General features: G+C 46.5%; 1 protein-coding gene across 1 annotated transcript; it reads right to left on the reverse strand.

Annotated features, from left to right (window-relative positions):
• Positions 1-314: 314 nt before the first annotated feature.
• On the reverse strand, positions 315-15,721 carry Pgap2 (post-GPI attachment to proteins 2). The gene is given in 9 exon segments (XM_052762281.1): positions 315-1,503; positions 1,703-1,811; positions 2,416-2,522; positions 2,626-2,878; positions 7,523-7,579; positions 7,582-7,697; positions 12,574-12,749; positions 15,260-15,362; positions 15,590-15,721. Coding segments are annotated over 7 exon segments (939 nt in total). The 5' UTR covers positions 12,740-12,749; positions 15,260-15,362; positions 15,590-15,721; the 3' UTR covers positions 315-1,372.
• Between the last annotated feature and the right edge of the window lie 11,244 nt (positions 15,722-26,965).

Raw genomic sequence — 26,965 nt, forward strand, 5'->3', positions numbered from 1 at the left:
TCAGTCATACATCTGAGTTGTCCCCTCATGCCTACAAGGGGACAGATCTTTACTGGCAGGATTATAGCCCAAACCAGGCCTCTGCTTCAACTGAAGACTCCTAGCTAGCCCAGCTTCCAGGCTGAGTCATTTCAGAGGAGAGCTCAGCCCCTAGTGTGCACCAAAATGGAGGCTGAGGGCAGCCATAGGAAACACTAGGCAGCAGGGGTAAGGGAGAGCCCACAGAAAATGGGCTGCTGTAGCCTTAATCCCTCCCTTCCTCACCTCAGTTCCCATGTACAAATGAGCCCCAGGAATAACAAACCTACCCCAGATTGTTGGCAAAAGAAAAAAATTTATTGTCCTTTGAGATAAAATATACAAATCCAAGCTGGGGATCTGGGGCAGTACAGAAAATGAAGGAAATCAAGGAACCCATTCTTGAATAGGGAAATCTACCTCTGCCCCCTTGTCAGAGGGAAAGGTCTTAATATGCCTGTGATTTTAGAGGCTGATTATTTTGGTTTTTTTTCTGAGACAGGGTCTTTCTGTATAGCCCTGACTGGCCTGGAACTCAGTGTATAGACCAGTCTACACAGATATCTGCCTGCCTCTGCTGTGCTGGGATTAAAGGCATGTGCCACCATGCCTGACATTTCATTTTTGAGACAAGGTCTCACTGCAGCCCAGGTTGGCATGGATCTTGATGCAGTCCACCCGTCTCAGCCTCCAGTGTGCTAAGCTTACAGGCATATTTCAGCTCGCCCAAAAAGCCAGTGGTTGTAGATGGGAAGGAAAATACATCCTATGCTTGATGCTTCTGGGACAAGTCATCTGTCAAGTACAGAGCACTACTTCCATCAGATGACCTCAGAGATGCCGGCAAAGCCTTCCCCGCAGGCATACACAGGAACACAGTGAGGCTGATGGGAAGAACATACATCTGGAACACCTGGGCAATTCATAGAACTACAACCACTCTAGTAGATCACTAGACACATCAGTCAAATGAATGACCTAGAGCGAAATGGCTGTGATCTTCAGGTAGCAGCCATTGCTCAGTGGTTCCTAACCTCAGTGAAAAGTGTCTATTTAAAGGTCAAAAACTAAATGATAGTCATGAACCTCAGGACCTTTTTTTTTTTTTTTTTTTTAGCACCAAATGGTGGAGCTTTCCTGCCAGCGCAGTTCTGAGGACCTTTCCGTTAGTGGTGATGTTTCTTGAAAATCCCTGTGAGGGTTGGGGACACACCAGCATGCTGGGGTGAGCCTTGTCACGCCCACTCCTGCTCTTCTCCCCCAGGTCCCACCTGGAGAGGACATGGAGAAGGCCGGAGTGGCTTCTTGTTTCTGAAGGGCAGTGGGTTGCCTCTTCCCAGCATCAGAGAAGGATTTAGAATCTCTTTTCCTCGGGCTGAGAGGTTATCAGCAGCTCTTTGTTCCCGAAGTCCCACCAGGCTGTCATGTGGAACGCCATGTTGGTTAGGACAACAGTGTACTCCAGGATGGCAAAAATGGTATACACTGTTACGAGGACACAAGGAATAGGGCATGATGAACCTCGTTTTACCCTCTTAGTGACTTCCTAAATCATCACATTACCAGCCCACCACAGAGAACACAATGATAGCCAGTACCCAAGACCACTGCCTACTATTAAAAAAAACACCACAGGTGCTCTGAAGTCACTTATGACCATTTACAGATCCTAGCCTGGTCTCACCTCCAGCCTCACAATACATGTTGTGCCGGAAGTAGACAGCCAGCGCCGAGAAGAAGGAGACGAAGTTGATGATGAAGAGCCGCTGTTTCCAGCTGTAGGACTTGCGATCCTAGAGGATGGACTATCTGATCACTCTGCAGCTTGTTGGGTATATGTGGGTGGGCTTCCCTCTTAGACTTAGTTCCTAAGGGCTGGGACTCCCCCCTTGGTTCCCAAAGTGGTCATGGAAGGAAATAACAAGACGGGCAGCAAAAATGATGAGCATGTCCACATCCCTGCATTTAGGGGGATAGTGAAGCCAAGGAATAGAGCTATCTCTTGTCCTTCCCACTTCAGTGGGATAGAGTAGGAAAGATGCATGGAGTTCACCCACCAACCCAACACTTTCAGGTATTGTTGGGCAAAGGAAGGCCATGTATGTGGGTGGGGGTTCTTACAAACCAGCCCACTGACATAGTGTTTCTAACCCACTGGGCCTGGCTGCTACCCTTGATTTTGGCCCCATCTCCAGCCTCTATGCATTCTCCAGTACTACCCAAATGGTTGACAAGTCAACTATTCACTTTTCTCCAAGCCTCGGCCCAAAACCCCCATGCCCTTCTGCTGGGTTCCTAATAGAAAGTCCTTTGTCAGCCATCATTACCCACATCCTGAGGACAGATGTCCTTGATTTTCTTCTGGGCTTCCTAGTGCCCAGTAGGGGTAGACCGTACCTCCTGACTTACTGTGTGCTTCTTGGTCAGCCGCCAGAGAATGCAGGTGAGGAGCATGTAACTGAGGGATGCCGCGATAAACACAATGAAAGCATTTTCGTGGATGGCTGGAGGGAGAAAGGAGGATGGACACCACCCTCACCCTTAGGCAGGAAAGGGGGCTGTGCCCTCTTCCCGTGCCCTTCACCCCTCCCTTGTCTGGGCACCCACTGAAGTCTTCAGAGGAGGAGACGTAGGTGAGCACGAGCAGCGCGAGGTTCTCCACCACATTGAGACTGAAGTTGAGGCGGCAAAGAAGGCGGTAACCTGGACATGGGGATGCACAGCTGAGGTAGTGGTTCCAATAGGCGAAGGCCGTCAAGAAGCGGGGTGCCGAGTGCAGGCCAATGCAGAAACGCCACACGTAGCGCTGGGGAACCTCCCCACCAATGGCAGAGCTCACTGATGGCAGGTAATTGGGCACCTAGAGAGTTAATCCAGGAGTCAAGGCATCCCGTTTGCCGGTCCCGCCCACCAGGAAGGCCTTCTTCCCATCTATTAAAGCCACCCCTTTTTCTTCCAAGTTCTCCTTCTGGCACCCCCTCAGCCTTCCACTTTTAGGTCCCAGATCTGATATGTTTATTCCCTAATCTGCCTGGGATTTGGACAAGAGTAAGGTTATCTCCATCTTTCTTGAAACTGAAACCTGCACGTTTGAGCAGGTGTGCATATGATTCAGGGTCTCCCTGTGCTGATAGCTCAGGGTTGTGCCTGAATAAGGCTCTGTGGGCATCCCAGGGTCCCGGGCATTGAGTCCTGAAGACCAGGATGAGTCACAGACCTTTGGACTTCATTTGGAACAATGCTACCCTGCTGAGTTGTTCCTCTCACTGCTCCCAGCTCCATGCATTCCCCTAGGCAGGGGCGCCAATGTGTAGAGGATGCTGTGAGGTCCTGAGGGGAGCCAGGACCTCCAGGAAATCTCTATCCTAATTGTGTGATCATGTTTAAGAAAGTGGGATCTTCTGCCAGGCAGAAGAGGTGGCCCACACCTTAATTCCCCACATACAGGAAGCAGGGGCAGGTGGAGCTCTGAGTTTGAGGCCAGCCTGGTCTTCAGAAGTTCCAGAACAGCCAGGGCTATAGAGAGAAACAAAACAAAAAACAAACAAAAACAAAAAGGAAGGAAGGGAGGGAGGGAGGAAGGAAGGGAGGAAGAAAGAAAAAAAGAAAGTGGGGTCTTCTAACCTGATATATTCTAAGAAAATGGCCCTGGGGCTGGAGAGATGGCTAAGAGGTTAAGAGCACTGGCTGTTCTTCCAAAGGTCCTGAGTTCAATTCCCAGCAACCAACCACATGGTGGCTCACAACCATGCATAATGAGATCTGGTGTCCTCTTCTGGCCTGCAGGCATACATGCAGACAGAACACTGTATACATAATAAATAAGTCTTTTTTTTTTTTTTTTTTGGTTTTTCGAGACAGGGTTTCTCTGTGTAGCTTTGCGCCTTTTCCTGGAACTCACTTGGTAGCCCAGGCTGGCCTCAAACTCACAGAGATCCGCCTGGCTCTGCCTCCCGAGTGCTGGGATTAAAGGCATGCGGCACCACCGCCCGGCTAATAAATAAGTCTTAAAAAAAAAAAAAAGAAAGAAAAAATATTCAAAGTCTCTAAGAAAAGAAAAGAAAAGAAAATGGTCCTGCTGGGCATTTTAATCTCTTCAGAGACAAAGGCAGGTGGATCTCTGTGAGTTCCGGGCCAGCCAGGGCTACAAAACAAGCCTGTCTCCAAAGAAAAAAGAAAAGAAAATGATCCTGTCCATCTTCCTCAGTGCCTAGAACTGCTCATTCTTGTGGAGTTGCAGTCTCACTCCCTAAGCTTGGTGAGAGAGAGGAAGGTAACAGTCACAGAGCAGAAGCAAACTTTAACACACATGGACTCGCTGGGGAATTGTGTGGCATGCAGGTCTGGAAAGTGAGAGCTGCTTTTGTAAAAGATTCCAATACTGGAAGCTGTCAATCCATTGCCCACACTTTCTACAGACGTTTAGACTCAACAACAGCCAGGCCACTGCAGAGCCTAGCAACCCAGCGACTCTGCTCTATGAAGGGTCCAGTCTTTAGATCTTCAGAAACAGAATTCTGAAAGTTCCATTCCTTCCTTCCAAAGAAGACACTGAATGAGCCTCTGGACTGCTGGTACAGTGGGCAATGCTGGAGGGACCTCCCATGGCATGGGGTAGGCCAGCCAGGACCTCACAGCCACCACAGCACTGCCCGAGGAAGCTAAGAGAGAGTTTTCAGAGAAGGCGCTCTAAGAGCTGGGTCTATACCCCAGCTCTGTCTTTATCATCTAGGTGACCTTGAGCAAGGCCCTTCACCTCTCAGCTCCAATGTCTTCACTGGTAACAGTTATAATGTTACCTATCTTATAGGGTGATTAATTTTGTTTAATTAATTAAGACAGTCTCACTATGAAGCCCCAGCTGGCCTGGTACTTGCTATCTAGACAAGTTGGCCTTGAATCACAGAGATCACAGAGATTCACCTGAGTGTGCTGGGATTAAAAGCATTTGCCAGTATACCTGGCTTTGTAGGGTCACAGCACTTCTACGGTGGTAGAGCTTCTACAGTGTCGGGCCCACAGTGGGTATAAAAGTGACGGCTTTCATGAGAAGCCTGAGAAGAAGGCTATGAGTCACAGGGCTACTGAGTATAAGTAGCCCTTTCCACTTACAGGGAAAGGCAGCACAGTAGGCAGTGAGTGAGAGCGCTTGCTTTTACAGCCTCTCTGATGCCCTGAGTTGGGTGACTGAGTGCAGCCTTCCTGGAATATTTACTCTGAAGACTACTTCCCAATCTCGACTACGTTGTGGGGAACAGGACCAGTATCTAAAGCCGACTGGGAGAACTGAAAGCATTCAAGGGAGCAGCCCCTAACTGAGAGGAAGAGGTTAGCGACTGTCGGGCTGTCTTCACAAACTGCTTTCAGATTAAAGGTGAGGCAGGATTTAAGAGTAGGGACTGTGTCATCCATCACATACAAACATTCACACATAACCAGGTAAATATTCCCACCTCCTTCTCCAGCACATCGTTTCCCTAATTCACTAACTGTATCAACAACAACCTCAGAGTCTGTCAGACACCAGATGCACACAGTTCATTCCAAACGTCCCCATGAGACCGGAGCTAAAAGCACTGATGGGCAAAGAACCCCTTTCTAATAGAGAAGTAGATCAGAAACTCAGAGAGGGAAAGTTCCAAGAAATCCCTTAACCAGGGACTGGAAAGATAGCTCAGTAAAATGTTTGCTATGCAAGCATTAGAACCTGAGTTTGAGACCTAGAGCCCAGGTAGAAGCCAGGCACAATGGCATGCACTTGTAATTCCAGTGCTGGGAAGGCAAAGATAGGGAGATCCTTGGGACTCACCGGCCAGCCAGCCTAGCCAAATGAGACTGTCTTAAAAACAAAGTGGATATGACAACGCAAGATTGTCCTCTGGCATGCACACGCACACACGCACACACGCACACACATACACACACACTCCTTATCAGACTATACCATTAAAGAATAATTCTTTTGGCCTCAGGCAAAAGTTGTCGTGTCCCCCCCACCCCTCCCCCACACATATACTAGTTATAAAAGCCTTATCTACCTTCTTGTCCTCCAACCTTTTACCAACCTGACAAAAACTCCAGCTCCTGATGATCTGGTGCTGGTCTGTATCTTCTTGATGTTGGTCGCCAGCACTACAAGCCAGTGCACTAGCATTCCCACTGGTCTCCCTATTCTTTTTTTTTTCCTCTTTTTTTCTTTTTTCTACATAGGGTTTCTCTGTGTATCCCTAACTGTCCTAGACCTCGCTCTCTAGACCAGGCTGGCCTCTTGCCTCTGCCTCCAGGGTGCTAGGATTAAAGGTGTGTGCCACCACTGCCTGGCTTGCTTTTCCTATTCTTGATCCCTAGTCTTTCTCCATTCAGAAGCTGGAAGGAAATTCTAAAGCACAAACCTGATCATGTCTCTTTCTGCTTAAAATTTTTCTAAAGCTCCCATTACCCTTAGGATAAAATTCACAGTTGTTAGCCTGGTATTCACAATGATCCTTTCTTACCTCCACACATTCCAGCAACAAAGTTCCCTCCTTCAGGAAAGAAATCGTCTCCAGTATCCAAGCTGGATTAAATGTCTCTTCTGAGCCCTGTGGTCCCTGTATTCCCTTTTATCACAGTAAGAATCCCAATTCAGTGGCAAGAGATGGCTCAGTGATTAAGAGAGTTTGCTGCCCTTCTAAAAGACCCCAGGTTGGTTCCCAGCATCCACCTCAGGCAGCTCACAGCCATCTGTAACTCCAGCTCCAGAGGATCTGATGCCCTCTCAGCCTCCATGAGTACCTGAACTTATGTGCACATGCCTACACACATAGAAATAAGTAAAAATAAAATCTTAAAAAAAAAAAGAATTCCAACTCACTATATTGGAACTATGTCTAAGGATTGTCTCTTGTGTGAATTAGATGCTAAGAGCAAGTGTATATTCATCTCCATGCCCCTGACACACAACTTGTATTCCTGGTCCTTCAGAAAAGACCTCGCAGATTGATCTAGGAGGCAGGAAGTCCATCCTGGTTTCTAGCTACCCTGAGTGGACCCAGGTTGTGGGGCCTAGGGCTGCCAATAGAGAAACCAAGCTAGAAGATCCCAGAGTTAGGGGATCGTTCCCCTAATCTGAGCTAAAACTACCTGTTACTTATCCTAGCTCCAGGTCTCATACACATCCTTAGTCCCTAGCTTCCTCTCGTCTAGTTTTTCTCCAGTATCTTCCTCATTTTCCTGCCCCATTCTGCCCAGCCCCAACCCCTTCCCTCCCCCGCATGCCCTCAACATCCTCTGCCCCACTTCTTTGGCATTTTCTGTAATCCTCTTCCAACTCTTAGAGGTGGTGGTGATTCTACTCTTGGAGTTCCTACCTCTAATTTCTCCATAAACTCTGACCTGTCCCACCCCCAACCCTTTGGTTACTTTCCTCTCTCTGATCTTCCTTTTCCTCCTACTCCCCGATTCTTCCCTTACCACGACCTCATAACCTGCCCCTGCCCGGGGTGCTGGGAAGCCTGAAACTCACCCCACAGTCAGTGGCCACCGTGTACTCAAAGTGGAACACCAGAGACCAGATGATGCAGAGAAGAAGAAGCCGAACAGGGGAAAAGTGATGACCCACCAGACAAAGGCTGTGAAGCGGAGCCGGAACACGGTCCCATCGGGGTCCAAGGGCGCAGAGAACATCCTGTAGGGAGTGGTCCAAGCAAGGCAAGGGACACAACTTGGGGCCTGGGAAAGTGGAGCCTTTTCCAGAGCTGGTACAAGGAAAAGCCAGAACATAAGTAGACGGGGGGACAGAAAACAAAAGGAGATGTGACAGGAGTGGCAGAGACAGGCAGGGGCAGTTCTTGGGAACCATGGCACACTGATGCTCTAGTTCCACCTTCTAAAGAGCCTGGACAAGAAGCAGATCGCAGGGCCTGAACACTGGAACTGTGATGGTTTCACTTCACAACCCTCACGGCAACTGAGAAGGATCAGAAGTGGAAAAGTCATTATTCCCATCACACAGAGGAGGAGACAAAGGCCCGGAACTATGCCAGGATCCAGTGCCTGGACTAAAGCCTTTTGTTATCTAGCAGTTTAAGGCTCTAAATTAAGGACCCTTGGCTCAGCCTAGCTAAGCCCTCCCACTGACCCTGTCTGATCACATTCCTCCTTCTCACCCATGTTCAACTAGGAACAATGAGAGTGTCCTCGGCCCATTTCAGTAGAACCACAGGTTACCAGCCATTCCACCCCCAGGCTCTGAATGAGCTAAGCCGCAGGCAGCAGCACTCTGATCCTATGGAGGACCAAATATCCGTTTCATTCCCCTCTGAGAGGACTACCAATCCAAAATCTGGAGAAATATGAGGGTCTTCGGAACCTTCTCCCTTCAGCTTCAGCTAGTGCACTGAGTCAAAGCCAGGAAGCCTGCATCCAGGGTAAGCACAAGTCCCGGAAAGCTGGCCTTTTCCCATTCCTTTTTCCTTCCTGGCAGAGAAGTTCCACCCCACAGCCCCTCTGGCCCTGACCACCATGGTTCCTCCAGCTGGGCTCCATTTGGGGCAAGCTAAGGCAAACAGAGATGGCTTTGGATTAAAAGGCCTAGGACCAAATCTTTCCCTGGACCCCACACTTCCTCCCATTAAGGAGGAAGCGGACCCTAGTCTACCAGACTAGCTCTTCATCAGGAATGGGGTGGAATGGGAGGCTGGTCAGGAAACACTTACACTGGGTGCTGAAGAATCCTGGGCTGGGATTGAGGGCTCCAGCCAGACTGAAACTGCTTCAAACCAGAGGGTCCCACCTCCAGGTCCTCAGGGCCTGCCTTCCGCCCACAAAACCAAGTTCTCCACGCCTGCCCAGGCACACAGCCTTCTCAGAATCAACAAGGCCACCTCATAAATCCCAGAACACTGTGCAACTGTAAGAAGTGATAGTGACTAAGGTCAGCCCACGAGCTTCTCTGCCGGGCATGAAGGCGGAGATCTTTCTAAATACTGTGTCCAGGGGAGACAAGTGTCTTTCTAGAAAGGGAAAAAGAGAAAGAAGAATGGGATCCAGCTCTTTCTGATTGAAACATGACTGGGAATCTCTTTTTTGCTCCACTAAGAGAGCTGACTACTCCTGCATAAAGAGAATCAAAGGCCAGAGAGGTGGCCACCGAAGGGTAAAAGCACTTGTCATGCAGCGTGATGACCTGAGTTAGCTCCCCAGAACTCATAGAAAGGTAGACAAAGAGAACTGACTCTCAGAGTTATCCTCTGACTGCCACATGTGTGCCACGGGACATGTGTGCACAACTACATGTGCCTGAGCGCGCGCACACACACACACACACACACACACACACACACACACACACACACAGTAAATAAAATAGGATCAGATCCGAAAGAGTTCTAGACAGGCCTGAATAGGAGGTATCAGTGTCCAGCCTGTACCTGTACAGAAATAGCTAATGATAGCTTGGGCTTTGTCAACCGAAGTCTGATAGAAACAGGAATAAACAGTATTACTTGTGCCTGTATTTCCCAGGTCAGCTCAAGTCCTATTATCGAGATTTGGGCCCAATAAAGACAACACAGTTACCAACTGGACTGAGTCCAAGGACATATTTAGGGTTGTAAGGAGCCTATAGACCCTATTCTGGGAGGAAGGTTCCCTCCAAAAATGAGAGTTCCTCTCCTAGGACAGACTCGGGGGTCTCCATTACTGTCTTCTCGTCTCTGCAGGGCTGATATAGTGACAGGAGAGCACAGCGCTATGGTTATCACAACAGAGCCAAGGTCAGGGCAGACATTTGGGGAAAAAAAAAATCTATTAACCAAGCATGGTAGTGCACGCCTTTAATCCCAGCACTTGGGAGGCTGAGGCAGGTGGATCTCTATAAGTTCAAGGCTACCCTGTTCTATAGCAAGTTCTTAGCCAGCAAGAACTGTATAGTGAGACCCTGTCTCAAAAAAAATCACCTCCTCCAAATCTATGCTTATTATAAAAAAAAAAGAGTGTGCTCATTGTCAGTTACTAAACCTCTGTAGAATAGGTTACCTAAAGAAGGGAGCTCCGCCAGGCGGGGTGGTGGTACATGCCTTTAATCCTAGCACTAGGAAGGCAGAGGCAGATGGATCTCTGTGAGTTCGAGGCCAGCCTGGTCTACAGAGTGAGTTCCAGGACAGGCTCCAAAGCTACACACACACATAAAAAAGGGAGCTCCTTGTTACTTGGGATGTGTAAGCAGAGGCGACATCATTGGTGATGGTGTGCTACTCTAGGTTATTTATTTTATTCCTAGGGTTGGCCCTTCCTGAGATATTCTGGATAAAAAATTCAAAGCATAAATGAAAAGCTTCAATATCCAACAGAAGAGTTCAAGGGAGTGGGGGTGGAATATTCCCAGGGTCAATAGGCAAGCAACTACCCATGCTTTAGTTCCCTAGCTGGTATGCCAAGAGTGGGTAGTGGGTATCAGGTAGGCTGAGGTCACTGGTCCCGTTAGCCCTCAGGGCCAGTCGGAAGGGCAGAGCAAACAGCCTGCTCAGTTTGACTTATAAGCTGTAAAACCTTTTTAATTTTGTTTGGACTATCTGCCTTTCCCAACCACTAGACTGGGAAGTCCTATCCTTTTACCCAACAAATACTTTCTGACGCAGTGCGGTGCTTGTTCTCACGGCGATCCCAGTATGGTGTAGAAGACAGATACAGATATGGTAGGACAAATATGTAGGTAATTAACACCAAGAATAGCAGGTACTTAGAAGAGGGAATTAAGTTTGCCTCAAAGAGGCTAGGCAAGGTGTTCTAGAGGAGGAAACACCTTGGAAAGGATTTTCAGGATAGACAGGAGTTAGGTAATGGGAACACATCTTAGGTAAACACTAAGGCAGGAAATGATCTTAGATCACCCAGCTCAGTGGTTCTCAACCTTCCCAATGCTGTGACCCTTCAATACAGTTCCTCAGGTTGTGGTGACCCCCAACCATAAAATTATTTCTTTGCTACTTCATAACTGTAATTTTGCTACTGTTACGAATCATAACATAAATATCTGACTTGCAGGATATCTGATATGTGACCCCTGTGGGAGTCACGACCCACAGGTTGAGAACCACTAACCTGGCTACTTTCTTTTCTCCTACTCCTGTTCCTTCTATTTACTTTTTACTTATTTATTGGAGGGTGGAGTGAGATAGTCTCACTCTTTAGCCCAGGTTGTCCTTGATTTCAAGTGAATCAGTTTCCTGCTTCAGCCTCTCTACTGCTGGGATTATGGCATGAGCCACCACCATCTCTTGCTTCCCTATCCCCTCTGATATCTCTCATCAGACTATGTGCCCTCAGTCAAGGCTCATCTCCTCAAATCAGAAAAAAAAAAAAAATTCAAGTCATATTGAACAAAAGAAGTGAGCCCTCACCTCAAACTCCCAGACAGGATCCTCTGCTAGACCTAGACCACCTATGGAGCAGATGGGCAGATATGGTTTTCACAGAAGAGTGAGGATCAAATAGAGGAAGCTGGGGGGGCCTTCAGAGCCCTCTCTAACGTTAGTTAAGCTCCATGCCCAGGCTCATCTCCTGACCCACCTCCTAACCTTATGATCTCTTTCTTCCTTTCATTCTCTTCCTCCTCCTGTTTTCCACCCTTGGCACTCCCCAACCCACCTTCCCATGCTGTCTCTACCCGGAGCTCTATACTAGCCTTGGAAAGGAGAAGGGCAGGCATCATCAACCTCTCTATGGACATAGAAACTGAAACTTACTCCCTGGGTCTCAGGCAGCACTGTAGGTCAGAGAATAAGTCTAGTAGATGTCAACACGGTCTTCACCTATTTATTCTGATATTTTACGGAGAAAGAAACTCGCAAATCTCTCTTTATAGCTTAAGCACCCTCAGAGGGCATGGGACCTACCCTAGAACACATATTCATGCACATAACTAGGTCTCCACACAGACAGACTGACATTCTCTCACACACACAATCCTACTTAAAGCCATTAAATATAGGTATGTCCCTCACAATCACAGACAGACACATACATGCACAAAATTGCATTCCCATGAACACAGGCATAAATAAGCCCATAGTAACACACTGTGAGACCTACAATGTCCTCTATTCCAGTCCTAACCTCCCTTCACCCTCCAGGAAACCTTGGAGCTCCTGAATCTGCTCCTCTATGAAGCAGTGATTGGATTCTGGGTTTTTATTTCTTTGTTTTTAAAGCAGTGACTCTCTATATAACCCTGGCTGGCCTGGAAGTCACTATGTAGATCAGGCTGGCCTCAGAGATCCACCTGCCTCTGCCTCCCAAGTGTTGGGATTAAAGGTGTGAACTTCTAAACCTGGCCCAGGTTCTGGGTTTGGGGACTGCCCAGCTTTAGTGACCCCAGTTCCTAGAACCTTCATGGAATGAAGAGGGGCCTAATTCATGAGACCTCCATTTACAAGCAACCCACCACCACCCAGTAGCCCAGGATATTTGATGGAGTCTACAGGAGAACTGGCTAATTCCATTAATATCAAATCAGGATCTCAGAAAAGATCCAGACGGGTCTGAACATGAGCCACCAGTGCCCGCCAAGCCCTACCCCACAGTGTGTAGACGTTGTCTCTTTGAAGTGGAAGAGCAGGGACCAAAGGATGCAGAAGAGAAAGGCGACGAGTGGACAGCAAACCGTGACTAGGGCCACCATGGTGAAGCGGAGCCGGACTAGGGTCCCATCCCGGTCCAGTGTCAGTGGGACCTGGTACATCTTGTCAGACCTGAGGATGGAGGGCATGTTGTCAGGGTCTCAGGCAGCAGGACTGAGGGCCCAGAGGTAACACTAGCTATGCTTTGGGGTAGGAGTGTGAAGAGACTCCTAAACTCTTACAGTTCCTGTCCTGGAAAAGGAAGACTGACTCAGAATCCCACAGCAACACTCAACTTCAGTTTCTGAGGGAAGAAGGTGAACTTCATCTATACTAAGATAAAGCTTGAAACAGACTGCACAGCCTTCTCCTCAACCTTCTGCCTGGCTAGACAGGCCTTAGACTACAGTAGTTGATTTAGCTAGTCTTTCATTGGTTCAAGAACCAAACTTAAAACCAACTGGTAAATAGACTGACCCATGTCTCCCCACCCCCACTCGCACCCCCAAGTCTCTGCCCCAGCCTCTTGGTTCATGGCCTATCAGTTCTCACTGCTTCTCTCACCGGTGCGGGCCCTGCTGCACTTTCAGGCCCTTCCCAGACTCTGGGGTGCTCTATGCAGCCACAGCAATCCAGGGCAGCAGGGACTCCATGGAAGCTGACAGAACCTCCGTCCCATGATTATCCCTGCCTACTGCCTCATGTGCTCTAAGGGTGAAAGGTTTTGCAGAATCAGGCCGGGTGATAGCCTGGTCTTGCTGTGTATAGGTCAGAACTGCTTGGTCAGCTTCTGGTGGCTTCCCAGTACCCAGTGCCTCCTGAGATGAGGTGAAGGTTCTTGAAAACTGATTTTTCCCTCAGACAAGAGTTTCTGCCAGGCAGTAGTGGCATGTGTCTTTTGTCCCATCCCTCTGCCTTTGGGAGACAGAGGCAGGCAGATCTCAGTGAGTTCAATACCAGCCTGGTCTACAGAGCAAGTTCTAGGACAGCCAGGGCTCTGTGACACAGAGAAGCTCTGTCTCAAGAAACAAACAAACAAAATAAGAGCTAAGTACACACTAACAACCCTAGCCCAACCCCTCTTGGTGTAGAGAAGAGAAGCTGAAGGAGGATTTTACTCAGGGTCAGCAGTAAGGAAATGTAGGGTCCATAAAGAGCCATATATTTCAACTCTGACTTTTTGATCCCTTTCTCTCTGCACCCAAACTCTAGACGGGAAGGTCAGATTAGGACTGGAGTGAGCAAAGAACAAAAGAAAACAAATATGCCTGGCATGGTGGTGCACATCTTTAGTCCCAGCACTTGAGGAGCAGAGGCAGGCGGATCTTTGGAGGCCAGCCTGGTCTACAGAGCAAGTTCCAGAAGAGCCAGGGCTACACAGAGAAACACTGTCTCAAAAAACAAAACAAAACAAACAAATACTTCTTCATACTATATAAATGAGCCAATCTGCCTGTTCCCATTGTAAAGATGGAGAAAAACCAAGAGGCAGAGAATCTCTTCCTCAAGGCTGAGCATGGGGAACAGTCATTCCCCGAGTTTAGGTTTCTTGGTGCCAAGCTATAGCTGGCTCCAGATACATAAAAAACCGGCCCTTCTGGTCTCAAGCCATGACTCTTTCTGGCCCCACCCTTACACAGAACTCTGATCTCAGGCTGGCCTCCTAGCATTCCAGAAACAGGTGGGCACACCTCCGCATTTTCATCTACCTTCCCAATACCTCTCTGCCAGGCTAGACCAGGCTGCCCAACCCAAATTCTCAAGTCCTTCCTTCCCTTTGGGCTAATAAATATTTGGTCAAGCATCTCCCCGAGAAGTTGGAAGTGGCACTGATGACCCTCCCACAGCCAACCCATTCCCTGAATGGGGCCCTTGATGGGAGCGCTTTCCCCACCCAGACCACACCTAGACTATATTTGAAGTAGATTTAACCAGTCCTCCTCCTAATCCCCTGGGAACCTCTGGGCTCCTCTAACAGAAGACCAGATCTTCAGATTAAAGAGACCTGACCCAAGAAAGGGACCAGGAGTTGGTGCAAGGACAGTTTCAGAAACAAACAGGAGAGTTGGTTCCACTTCTTGCCTTTGTGTCTGGCCTCTCCCTTTTAGGTGTGTAACCTTGGACAAGTCACCTAACCATCCTGGGCCTGGTTCAAATTGTACAACAGGAATAAAACACAAGGTCTAGATTACTTCTAAGGCCCCTCCAACTTGGTCCCTGCTTCCTATCTCAGTTTTAGGGGCACACTGCCTGAAGTTCTGTTCTTAGCGTTCTCTTCTTCACTGGGACTCCTCAGTCGATTTTACTTTGTTTTATTTTAGTGTGGTGTGTGCAGAAAAGGTCTTACTGTGTAGCCCAGGCTGGATGGAGACTCCTAATCCTCCTGTCTCTGCCTTCCTGTTCTGGGATTACAGGCACCACACACAGGGCTCTAAAAACTGCTGCTTTTAGGAGTATCCCACTTCATAGCCAATGTCCCCAAAGATCTCACTACCACCTTCCTGTCAGAATCCACATTTTGACCTCAGCACCTGATATACAATCTCTTATAATCCTATCTATTTTAGGAGTAGGTTCTGTCCTCTGAGTTCCCATTTCACAGAAGAGTAAACTGAGCCTCAGGGTGGTTAAAAAACACTTACTCAAAGCCACAGGCAGAGCTGGAATTCAAAACTAGACTATGAGGTTCCAAGGCTCCCCCACGCCTCCATCCGCAGCGCCTGGAGGTATCTTGAGCAGGAGGCCCTGCGGAGTAAAGACAGCGCTTAATCCCAGCACATCTAGCCCCACCACAGAGCGGGCAAGGGGCAGGAGGTCGGCTCAGCGTCTGGCCGCCTACAGTTCCCGGGGTTCTGAGTGTGTGCACAAGGCGGGCAGGCACCTGGACTCCAGGCCTGCGGAGGCCGGACCTCGTGGCGGGGCTCCCCGAGTGAGGTTACCCTGTAGCCCAAACCGGCCATTCCCTTACTCACCCAAGCGTTGGTGGCTAGGGGGCTGGACCGGCAGCCAGGGGCGCGGGAACCTGGAGCCCCCACCCGGCCCGGGGGCGAGTGAAGGGGGCGGGTCGCAGCAGCAACGGCGCGGGGCGGGGCTGGCGCGTCTGGGGCGGATCTTACAGAGGAAACTGGGCCCGTATTTACACTGGCTCCTCCCCGCTTTGGGGACCGCGACCCCTGGCTCTCCTGATCATCTAGCGTCTCCAGAAGGCAAGCCTCTCCAGGTCTACTCTGGCCCCACTATTTCTGACTGTGTGAGAATAGCCAGAAGGGCCCTGGACACCTGGTTTTGACATGTTGGATAAGTTACCTTGTCATCTTACCTCTGGCTGCATGCCATCACCTGTTGAAAGAACATAAAATTAATTCAGCAGGGTCCAGATTTCTTTCTTTCCCTGACCTGGTTCTCCAGTCTTCCACCCTCATTCTAATCGAACTATCCAGCTTTGCACTTCTGAAACATTAAGCCAGTTTTGCCCCAGCCTTGGCGCTTTTCCCTCGAACTTTGCTCTCTATGGCCGGTTACAGCATGCAACAAAAGGAGCTGAGGAAACAAAGAAACCCCACCTTGCAGGTAGTGATACACTGAAAAGCCCATCCCAGAAACTCTGGGCCAAAGCTGTTCCCACCTTCTATCAGAAGAGGGCGCCCTATTTTTTTCAGCCATCTCCCGCGGGCGTTAGGGGTGAGGAGGTCGAAGTTCTGCAGGACCCAACTTAAAGGCTCTTCACAACAAAAAGAAACCAGCTCCCAGTGTTCTTTTCTCACTTTGGTCTGGCCTAGACTGACCCATAAACTGAACTTCTCTGAAAAGATTATCCTACCCAAAAAGGAAGGAGGGGTGAGGGACCAACGAGTTCTCCTGTAGGCATCTTGGGGATTGCCAGGACCACCTACAGCAGATGCAGAACTTCTGAGCCAGACAGTAATACGTTTTGGTATCCTTTATACCCTAGGCACATTTCTACTTTGTATGTATTAACTCATTTAATCCTCATAAAAAAACAAGGTGGATACACTTTTGGTTTTGGTTTTGGTTTCTGGTTTTCAAGACAGGGTTTCTCTGTGTAGGTTTGGTGCTTGTCCTGGAGCTCACTCTGTAGACCAGGCTACCCTCAAACTCAGAGATCTGTCTGCCTCTGCCTCCTGAGTGTTGGGATTAAAGGTGTGTGCCACCAACACCAGGCTTTTTTTTTTTTTTTTTAAGACAGAGTCTCCTATGGGTAAGATGGCTTGTTTAGTAAGACCTCTGGGTGGATAGGATGGCTCAGTGGCTAACGGTACCTGCCACCAAGCCTGACAACCTGAGTTCAATCCTTGGAACTCAGAGTGTGGAAGGAGAGAACTGACTCCCACAAGCTGTCCTCTAGTCTCCACCAGCACTCACACATCACAGTAAAAATGATACCCTCCCCACAAAAAAAAAAAAAAGGTGGGTGGCGGGGCTGGAGAGATGGCTCAGAGGTTAAGAGCACTGGCTGTTCTTCCAAAGGTCCTGAGTTCAGTTCCCGGCAACCACATGGTGGCTCACAGCCATCTATAATGAGATCTGGTGCCCTCTTCTGGTGGGCAGGGGTGCATGCAGACAGAACACTGTATACATAATAATAAATAAATTTTTTAAAAAAGTGGGTGGGACTTCTTAGTGCCTCCACGTCTTAGTGTAGGACTACAAGTGTATGTCACCAACCTATGATTTATGGATGGCTGGGAATCAAATGTTGGTACATGCGAGGCAAGCATTCTACCAACTAAGTTACATCCCTCTCCTAAGCTAGAAATGATTAATATCGCCACTTTACCCAATGGAAAACAGAGAAGGTACATTACCTATTCATGTGCCTGAAGTCATGCCAATAATCTCTATCAGAGTCAGCCCCATAGAGTAGCTATAATTGCCACACTGGAGAATGGGAAACAGAGGCTCAAACTGCTGGTTAACTTACAAGAACTCTTTTTCATGTATTTAATCTTGTTAGTTCACTTAGACTAAACCCTTTCTAGGACAGGTATTGGGCTGAGCAATTGGGGGGGGAGGTCCAGACCCACTCTTTGGGGCTCCAACTCTAAAGAAAAGATTTTTTTTTAAAGATAGGGTTTCTCTGTGTAGCCCTGCCTATCCTAGAACTCGATCTGTAGACCAGGCTGGCCTCAAACTCAGAGATCCACCTGCCTCTGCCTTCTGAGTGCTGGGATTAAAGGCATGTGCCATCACCACCCAGCCAAGAAAAGATGTTTTAACTATAAAAGCTGTTTTTCTTTTTATTTCAATTTGAATTTTTAATATTGTTTTTGGGGCAGGGCCCATGTGTGGAGATCAAAGAACACCCTTGGAGAGTCAGTTTTCTTCCTTCACCATATGGGTCCTTGGGATCAGACTCCAGCTGTTAAACTTGCTAGCATGTGTCTTCAACCCCCAGCCATCTCACCAGCCTTCTTTTGCTTTTTCTTTCTTTCTTTCTTTCTTTCTTTCTTTCTTTCTTTCTTTCTTTCTTTCTTTCTTTCTTTTCTTTTTGAAACAGGGTTTCAGGCAGTCTTTGAACTCACTACATAGCCAAGAACAGCCTTGATTTTGAAGCAAGTATATGTGAATTACAGGTGTGCACCACCAAGCTCACTAAAGCTACACAAATTTATTTTTATTTTTTGTGTATATGATGTACATGGTGTGGTTTTGTGGGTGTGTGTGTGTGTGTGTGTGTGTCCTGCATGTGCCATGGTCTGCATGTGGAAGTCAGAGCAAAACTTTGAGGAGTTGGTTCTTCTCATACTACCATGGCTTCCTTCCTTCCAGGGATAAAACTCAGGTTATCAGGCCTTCGGAGTGTTTTTACCAGATGGGCCTTCACAGTCCCAAAGCAACTTTTCTTGACTGAATTCTCTATACCATGCTCTTAAGGTTTCTAGAACAAATAGACTAGAAAAATTTTACTAAAATGGCCACTTCTTTTTTGTTGTTTTGCTTTGTTTTGTTTTGTTTCGAGACAGGGTTTCTCTATGTGGTCTTGGCTACCCTGGAACTCACTCCATACACCAGGCTAGCCTCGAACTCATAGAAATCTGCTTACCTCTGAGTGCTGAGATTAAAGGTGTGCACCACCACCACACCACCACCACCACCACCACCACCACCACTGCCAGGCCTAAAATAACCACCTCTATCCACTCTCAGCAACTAGATTTGTGTTTCCTGTCTTGGGGCTTCATGTCTTCTGTCCAGCTCCACCCCAGTGGTGCCTACTCCTTGCTCTTGTTCCCTCTTTTGACTCCTTGACGGTTCCTGTGGCCCTAAATACTGACCCCTGAGGCTGAGTCCTTCAGTTTCTAAACTACTACCAATTTTAAACTACTACCACTGTCTGGTTTGAGGAGCTCTGATCTTGCATTTGATTCTCTTGGCATCTGTACAGTGTGGACCATTCACCTCACACTTCTGAGTCTGTTCCTTCATCTGTAAAATGGCTTGAGGGATATCTACATCACAGAGTGCTATGAGGACTGGAGAAATACAGCAGTGGCAGGCAAGTGGAAGGTACCCAATATGTGAAGGTTGTTACAACCAGACAACAAGCTACAGTCAGAACTCATCCTAAGCCTTCTCTGACCTCAGTAGTCAATGACCCCCTCTAAGCACATTTCTGTTTGGTTTATGTAAGGGAAAGTAGATGAGTGTTCTTATAATGTGCTAGAGACTATAAATACTCTTCCATTTGTTCCTCTTAATCTGGACAGAAGAATTTGGTGAAATCCATCATACAGATAAAGAAGTCGAGCAAAACAGAAGTCAAAGCACAGGCCTGTAATTTCCACAGTAGGGAGGTAGAGGCAGGAGGACCGAGAGTTCAAAGATATCCTCAGCTACATGGTAGATTTAAAGGCAGCCATGACTCTGCCTCAAAAAGCAAAGAAGGGGGGATGTAAGTGGGAAGATGGCAAGGTGCTTGCTGTCAGACAATGACAACCTCAGTCTTTATGGTGGAAGGAGATGACCAACTCCCATAAATTGTCTTCTGACCTCCACACACAAGGTAGGCATTTGAATGCATGCAGACAGACAGGCAGGCAGGCAGGCAAAAACAACACACACACACACACACACACACACACACACACACACACACACACACACGAATAAGTAAATAAATGTTAAATTTTTTTTTTTGGTTTTTTTTGTTTTGTTTTGTTTTTTTCCGAGACAGGGTTTCTCTTCATAGCCCTGGCTGTCCTGGAACTCGCTCTGTAGACCAGGCTGGCCTCGGATTCACAGAGATCCACCTGCCTCTGCCTCCCCAGTGCTGGGATTAAAGGCATGCGCCACCACCGCCCAGCTAATAAATGTTAACTTTTTTGAAAAAGAATTAGAAACTGAATGAGCAATTAGGCCTCCTGTCTCTCCTCACCAGCAAGCACTCAGTGCTTCCTAACTTGGCATTTGTCCACTGTGCAAGTAGCTGCTGCTGTTGATAGTCTCTGGTATCTCTTATTCCCCTGTGGATTTGCTTATATTTGGAAATACTCCAGACAGTCTTGTGCCTTAAATAGCATCATCAATGTCCAGCTTTAGCCACAGTTACCATTCAGTCTCCCTGTGCACACCCACATACCACACCCTTTCAAGCTGACTTAGTGTTCACAAAGATATTCCAGCACCCAGTAGCAAAGAGGCAATGTATAAACAGGGGGCAGATAAGAAGAGAATAGAGAATGTGTCAAGAAAAAAAGCTCTAGGACAGGCACCAGAACTACACAGAGAAACCCTGTCTCAAAAAACCAAAGAAGAAAAGAAGAAGGAGGAGGAAGAGGAGGAGGAGGAGGAGGAGGAGGAGGAGGAGGAAGAAGAAGAAGAAGAAGAAGAAGCAGCAGCAGCTCTGTGGGGCTGGAGAGATGGCTCAGCAGTTAAGAGCACTAGACGCTCTTCCAAAAGACTTGGGTTCAATTCCCAACACCCACATGGTGACTCATAACCATCTGTAACTCTGGTTCCAGTGAATTTGACACCCTCTTCTGGTCTCCTAGGGGACAAAGCATACGTATGGTACATATACATACATGCAGGCAAAACATCCATCCACAAAATGAATAATAAGTAAAAAAGATTTCCTATAAGATTGCTTCATTGGTTTTCTGTCTCCCTATGACCCTCAAATTACAGCTGCATGGACTAATTTTTTCTTTTATTTTCTTTCGTTAAGACAGGGATTCATGGGGGCTGGAGAGATGGCTCAGTGGTTAAGAGCACTGGCTGCTCTTTTAGAGGTCCTGAGTTCAATTCCCAGCAACCACATGGTGGCTCACAACCACTTGTAATGAGATCTGGTGCCCTCTTCTGGCCTGCAGTCATACATGCTGTATACATAATAAATAAATAAATCTTAAAAAAAAAAAAAGACAGGGATTCACTTTTTTTAAGATTTATTTATTATGTTATACAGTGTTCTGTCTGCACATACCTCTGCCCACCAGAAGAGGGCAGTAGATCTCATTATAGATGGTTGTGAGCCAACATATGGTTGTGGGGAAGTGAACTCGGGACCTCTGGAAGAGCAGCCAGTGCTCCTAACCTCTGAGCCATCTCTCCAGCTCCCAAGGTGGCCTCTTAATACTGGGATAATAGGCATGTACCATCACTCCAGACATCACATTCCTTTTTCTTTTTCTTTTTTTAAATTGTGATAGGGATGCTGAAGTGTAGATCTTCACAGTTGATGGATTCTGGTGGGGGCGGGGAAGGACTGGTTTTCTTTAAGGGGCTGCCCACTGGGAGTCTGATCATGATCCAGTGAGTATATGAGCAACACAAATTGGATTTGGTATTTTGGTTTTCTTTCCCCTTTTGTTTTGGGGGAGGTCACAGGGTAGGGAGTGGACCTGGGAGAACTGGGAAGAAAATGTGATCAGGGTGCATGATGTGAAATTTCCAAATAATCAATAAAAATATGCTATTAAAGAAAAAAAAGATTTTAATTTAAAATTTTAATTTAAAGGCATGCACCATGGTAGTGCATGCCTTTAATCCCAGCACTCAGGAGGTAGAGACAGGCAGAACTCTGTGAGTTCAAGGCCAGCCTGGTCTACAAAGTGAGTTCCAGGACAGCCAGTGCTGTTACACAGAGAAAACCTGTCTCAAAAAAAAATTTTTATGTATGTGTGTGTATGTGGCTGAGTGTATGTATGTGCACTATGTTTGTGCAGAAGCCCAAGGTGGTCAGAAGATGGCATTGGATCCCCTGGAACTGGAGTTGTAAGCCATCATATGGGTGATGGGAACACAGCCCAGGTCCTCTGTAAGAACAGTAATCGTAAGGGAGTAATTGCTCTTAACCACTGAGCCACCACTTCAGCCCACACTGGTCCTGCTCACCTTTTATTTATTGTTTGGCAGGCTCTCACATTTAGCACTGGCTGGCCTGGAACTTGTAGACCAAGCTGGCAGGAACTCATCATCGATACGTACTTACTTTTGCCTCCCCAGTGCTGGGATAAGAGGTTGTCCCTTCTTTGCTGCTAATCAATTTAGTAACTCTCCATAGCTTTTATGAGCAGGGGCAAATTAGTGTGGTGTTCAACAGCTTCCATAATCTGGTCATCCTCTACTCCAGCAATTAAATTTTAGACCCTAGCTTTATCCTCCTCTTCCATGAAACTTCGATCATCTTTTCCTTGTCTCTACACCTTATGACCATTTGCCTGTCTTCCCACAGCTGTAATATTATATACGGTCTACCAAGCTTTCATTATGACTCTGACCACAAAGTAGCAAACGAATACTTGTCTGTTGCCCAGTCTAATTTCCCCCACCTTTCTGGGAGCTCCTAATTATTTTTTGAGATAGTTTCAATCTGTGGCCCAGACTAGTCGAACTTACTATAACCCTAGGCTGACCTCAAACTCACAGCAACCCTCCTCCTACCTCGACCTCTCAAGTGTTTAGGAGCTAGTATAAGGAGGCAGCCCTCAGTCGATTGCTTGCTCTTTCAGCCTAGTGCAGGGGCAGGAATAGAGTAAGAGTGCAGGAAATACTGGATGGATTTAACTGAAGAGGATTTTAAAGAATGGGTGTACTGAGACAGATCTAGCAGCACTTTAAGAATTCCAAGATAGGCCTTTTGAGAGCAATTGCTAGAGACTGGGATGAAGGGAGTATGGTTGGGGAAGGTTAAGAGGCAAAAGAGGCAGAGACATGGACAATGCTAGAAGTCCAGGCCCAATCGTGGCCTTGCATCACGGAAAGCTGTAGGAAAGCGAGCTCATCCTAAGCTGGTGAGGAGTTTTGTTTTTCCAAGATATCTTTGTCATCATCAAGATATCCTCCTTGGATAGTTTAAAAATCCACACTCTGGGGCTGAGGAGATGACTCCATAATTAAGAGCACTGGCTGCTCTTCCAGATGACCCAGAATCAATTTCAAACACCTACATGGTAGCTCACAAACATCTGTAATTCCAGCCCTAAGGGATCTGGGGCTCTCTTCTGGCCTCTACAGGCACTTCTTGCACATGGTGCACAGACATACATTTTAGACAAAACACTCATACACATAAAAAATAAAATCTCAAAAAAAAAATAAACTTGCCAGGCATGGTGGTGCATGTCGTTAATCTCAGCTCTGCTTCCCTTTAAAAAAAAAAAGTCAGCCAAGCATGGTGGAGCACACCTTTAATCCCAGCACTTGGAAGCAGAGGCAGGCAGATCTATGAGTTCAAGACTACCTTGGTCTACAGAGTGAGTTCCAAGACAGGCAGGGCTACACAAAGAAACCCTGTCTTGGGAAAAATAAAAACTCCAACCCTAGAATTACCCATCTAATTCCAGTACCCAGAAAAACAGTAATAGAATCTTCATTGTTCTAAAGAACTTTGGTTCTTCTGTTGCTTCTAGAATGAAGTCTCAGATTTCAATTCTTGATATGGTGAATGTTTTCCTGATCCTACCTGTGCTTCCCCTTCACCTCATCTAGAATATTCTTGCCTTGCACTTCCATCTTAGTGAATTCCATTCTTCTGATAAAGGTATTTTTATTAAAATGACATTTTGCTAAATTAAGAATTCATGTGGCGATGTCTACAGAATCACTAAAATAATAATAGTGTGAAAGAGTATAGGAAGAGAGGCCAGCATGGTCTATATAGTGAATTCTAGCCTAGCTATACAATGCAAGGAACCATGGAGTTGTGTTGGCCTAACTGCCTCAAGAGGCATTGTCATAGGTTTTTCAGGTTAGAGTCCATGGCTCCCAGGGCACAATGTGCCTTCCAGTTCCTGGAAGACTGATGCACTCCCTCAGGCAGTGAAGTGTTCAGGCAGCTTTGTGTTTCTCAGCATATTTCTTTAGTAGTCAAGGCAGCATGAAGGCTTGACAGGACAAATTGGTCTTAGATGTTAATCTCATGTACCCTGTATAGCTTGCAAGCTTCATTGTATTCTGGCAACTATAACTGTCTTGATCCTGGCAATTGCTATTATATTCTGTTTCTGATAAAGGCATAAAAAGTCTGATTGTTCTCAATAAAATTGTTCAGCCTCACTTGTGCTATGGCCCCTCCAACTGGCCTGATTTAATTACTTGCAGCCATACAGGTAACCTTGCCCCCTAAATAAGCACAGGCACTTATAGGTGGAGCCAGGAAAAGGGACCTAAATATGGGGATTTAAGCAAAAAAAAAGGGGGGGGGGGTTAAAGGCGAGGAACTCCTGGGAATAGTGTACACACCAGTATAAAAAGGCAAGAACATCCATTGGAGGTCAAAAGGGGCAGACAGAGCTGAAGGAGCAACCAAGTCGATGGAGGAAAAAGTTTCAGAGGGACACCACCAGCTGATGAAATCCTTGAAGTTCATTAGTCATCAACTTCAGCCTTCTTTCCCTGAAGAGGGATCTCTGCATCCCAGAACTTGGTTCTGGTTAGGAAGAGCAGTTCAGGGAGAATTAGATGAAAGGGGACCAGAAAACAGTTCAGCTTTGGAAAGAAATACAAACAGTAATAGACAAAATGACACAGTTAATATTAAAAATGAAAGTGATCAGGAAAAAGCAGAATAACCCTGGGAACAGAAGAAAACTTAGAACCTGTCTCTCTGTGACGAGGTTGAGGGCATTCCTCCACCTTCTGTTGTTTTTGCTCCCCTACCCCAGCTGCAATGGCCTCCACTCCTAAAACCTTCCATCAAATACAGCTTTTCAAAATTATTTATTTTTTATGTGCATTGGTGTTTTTGCCTAAATGTATGTCTGTGTGAGGGTGCTGGATCCACCGGAACTGGAGTTACAGACAGCTGTGAGCTGAGAATTGAATCCAGATCCTCTGGAAGAGCAGCCAGTGTTCTTAACCTCTGACCCCTCTTTCCAGTCCTCAAGTACAGTTCTTGATAGTATCAAAACTTTTTTTTTCTGCTTTGCTTCATTTCTTTCTGAAGTTGTTAGGTTTCTCATCCTCTATAAGAATTAACTCCTTTTAAGTTACAGTACAGGTCTTCTGACCAAGAGACTTTGTATGGAGCCCAAGAGATAGGAGAAGACATGAAAGGATTTTCTCTTTTATTGGTGAGTGAAACACCCAATCCTAATAACTCAGGGCAAAGAGTTAAAAATTATACACCATTTCATTTAAAACTCTAGAGGATCTTTTTTAAGACTTATTTTCTTCTTCTTCTTCTTTTTTTTTTTTTTTTTTTTTTTTTTTTTTTTTTTTTTTTTTTTGAGACAGGGTTTCTCTGTGTAGCTTTGGAGCCTATCCTGGAACTCACTTTGTAGACCAGGCTGGCCTCAAACTCACAGAGATCCACCAGCCTCCCGAGTGCTGGGATTAAAGGAGTGTGCCATCAACGCCTGGCTAAAGACTTATTTTTATGCGCATTGGTGTTTTGTCTGTATATATGTCTGTGTGAGGGTGTCAGAGCCCCTGGAACTGGAGTTGCAGACAGTTGTGAGCTGCTATGTGGGTGCTGGGAATTGAACCTGGGTCCTCTGGGAGAATAGCCAGTGCTCTTAACCACTGAATCACTTTCCCAGCCCTGACTCTTAAGCATCTTAAGCAGGCTTGTGCTCAGTATGGACCAACTGCTCCTTTTATATTGTTTCTCTTTTATTCTATTTCTGGGGAAGCTTTTCTTCCTTCTGACTAGAGGATCTTAGCAAAAGTTTATCTTACTGGGAGTAAATATTTATTGAGGAAGGCTGATTATTCAAAAAGATGTCAGGACCAAGCTATTAGAAATCATCAAAATAGGACTGGAGAGATGGCTCAACAGTTAAGAGCACTGGTTGCTCTTCCAGAGGTCCTGAGTTCAATTCCCAGCAACCACATGGTGGCTCACAACCATCTGTAATGAGATCTGGCGCCCTCTTCTGGCCTGCAGGGAGAACACTGTATACATAATGAATAAATCTTAAAAAAAAAAAAAGAAAGAAAGAAAGAAAAAAGAAATCAACAAAATAGTCAGGAGGTGATGGCACGTGCCTTTAATCCCAGCATTTGTGAGGCAAAGGCAGGTGGATCTCTATGAGTTGGGGCCAGCCTGGTCTACAGAGCTAGTTCCAGGACAGCCAGGGTGGTTACATAGAAAAACCCTGTTTTGAAAGACAAATGAACAAACAAATAGAAAAAGTAAAGAAAAAGAAATCAACAAATAATGTGCCCATAACTTTTGAAATGTCAACAGGAGAAGGCATGTATAGCGATGCTCTACAACAGATTACATGTCCTCCTCAGGCTTATGGACAAATCAATGCTTTGACTTTATCGGCATGGCATAAGTTACTAAATTCTGGGAAAAAGACAGAGGAACTTTCTAAAATTAGATAGGGGCCTGATGAGCCATATCAAGATTTTGTTTATCATCTTTTTCAGGTGGTCAATCGCCTGGAGACTGATGGGGAGATGGGAATGATTATTGTTACACAACTCATATATGAAAATGTTAATGCTACATGCCAGACTGCCATCCATCTCTTAAGAAAGGGGATATTAATGATTACATCTACCTCTATGATGATATACTAAAATGCCTTCATATACTTAAGGGTTAACTCTGGCTGGCCCTCCAAAGGCAAACGATGCCTCAACTATTGGCAGTTATTCAACAACAACAAAAAAAGAAATGTATAATGACAAATAGTCCAACTTTATGTCAAAAGTTTGTTGCTATTGCTTTTAAGAAAAAAAGTTTTCAGCCGGGCGGTGGTGGCGCACGCCTTTAATCCCAGCACTCGGGAGGCAGAGGCAGGCGGATCTCTGTGAGTTCGAGGCCAGCCTGGTCTCCAAAGCAAGTTCCAGGAAAGGCACAAAGCTACACAGAGAAACCCTGTCTCGAAAAACCAAAAAAAAAAAAAAAAGTTTTCTCTTGCTTCTATTAT

This window comes from Peromyscus californicus, unplaced genomic scaffold (assembly GCF_007827085.1).
Source record: "Peromyscus californicus insignis strain IS unplaced genomic scaffold, ASM782708v3 Scaffold_4__1_contigs__length_199733344, whole genome shotgun sequence".
Classification (NCBI taxonomy): Eukaryota; Metazoa; Chordata; class Mammalia; order Rodentia; family Cricetidae; genus Peromyscus; species Peromyscus californicus.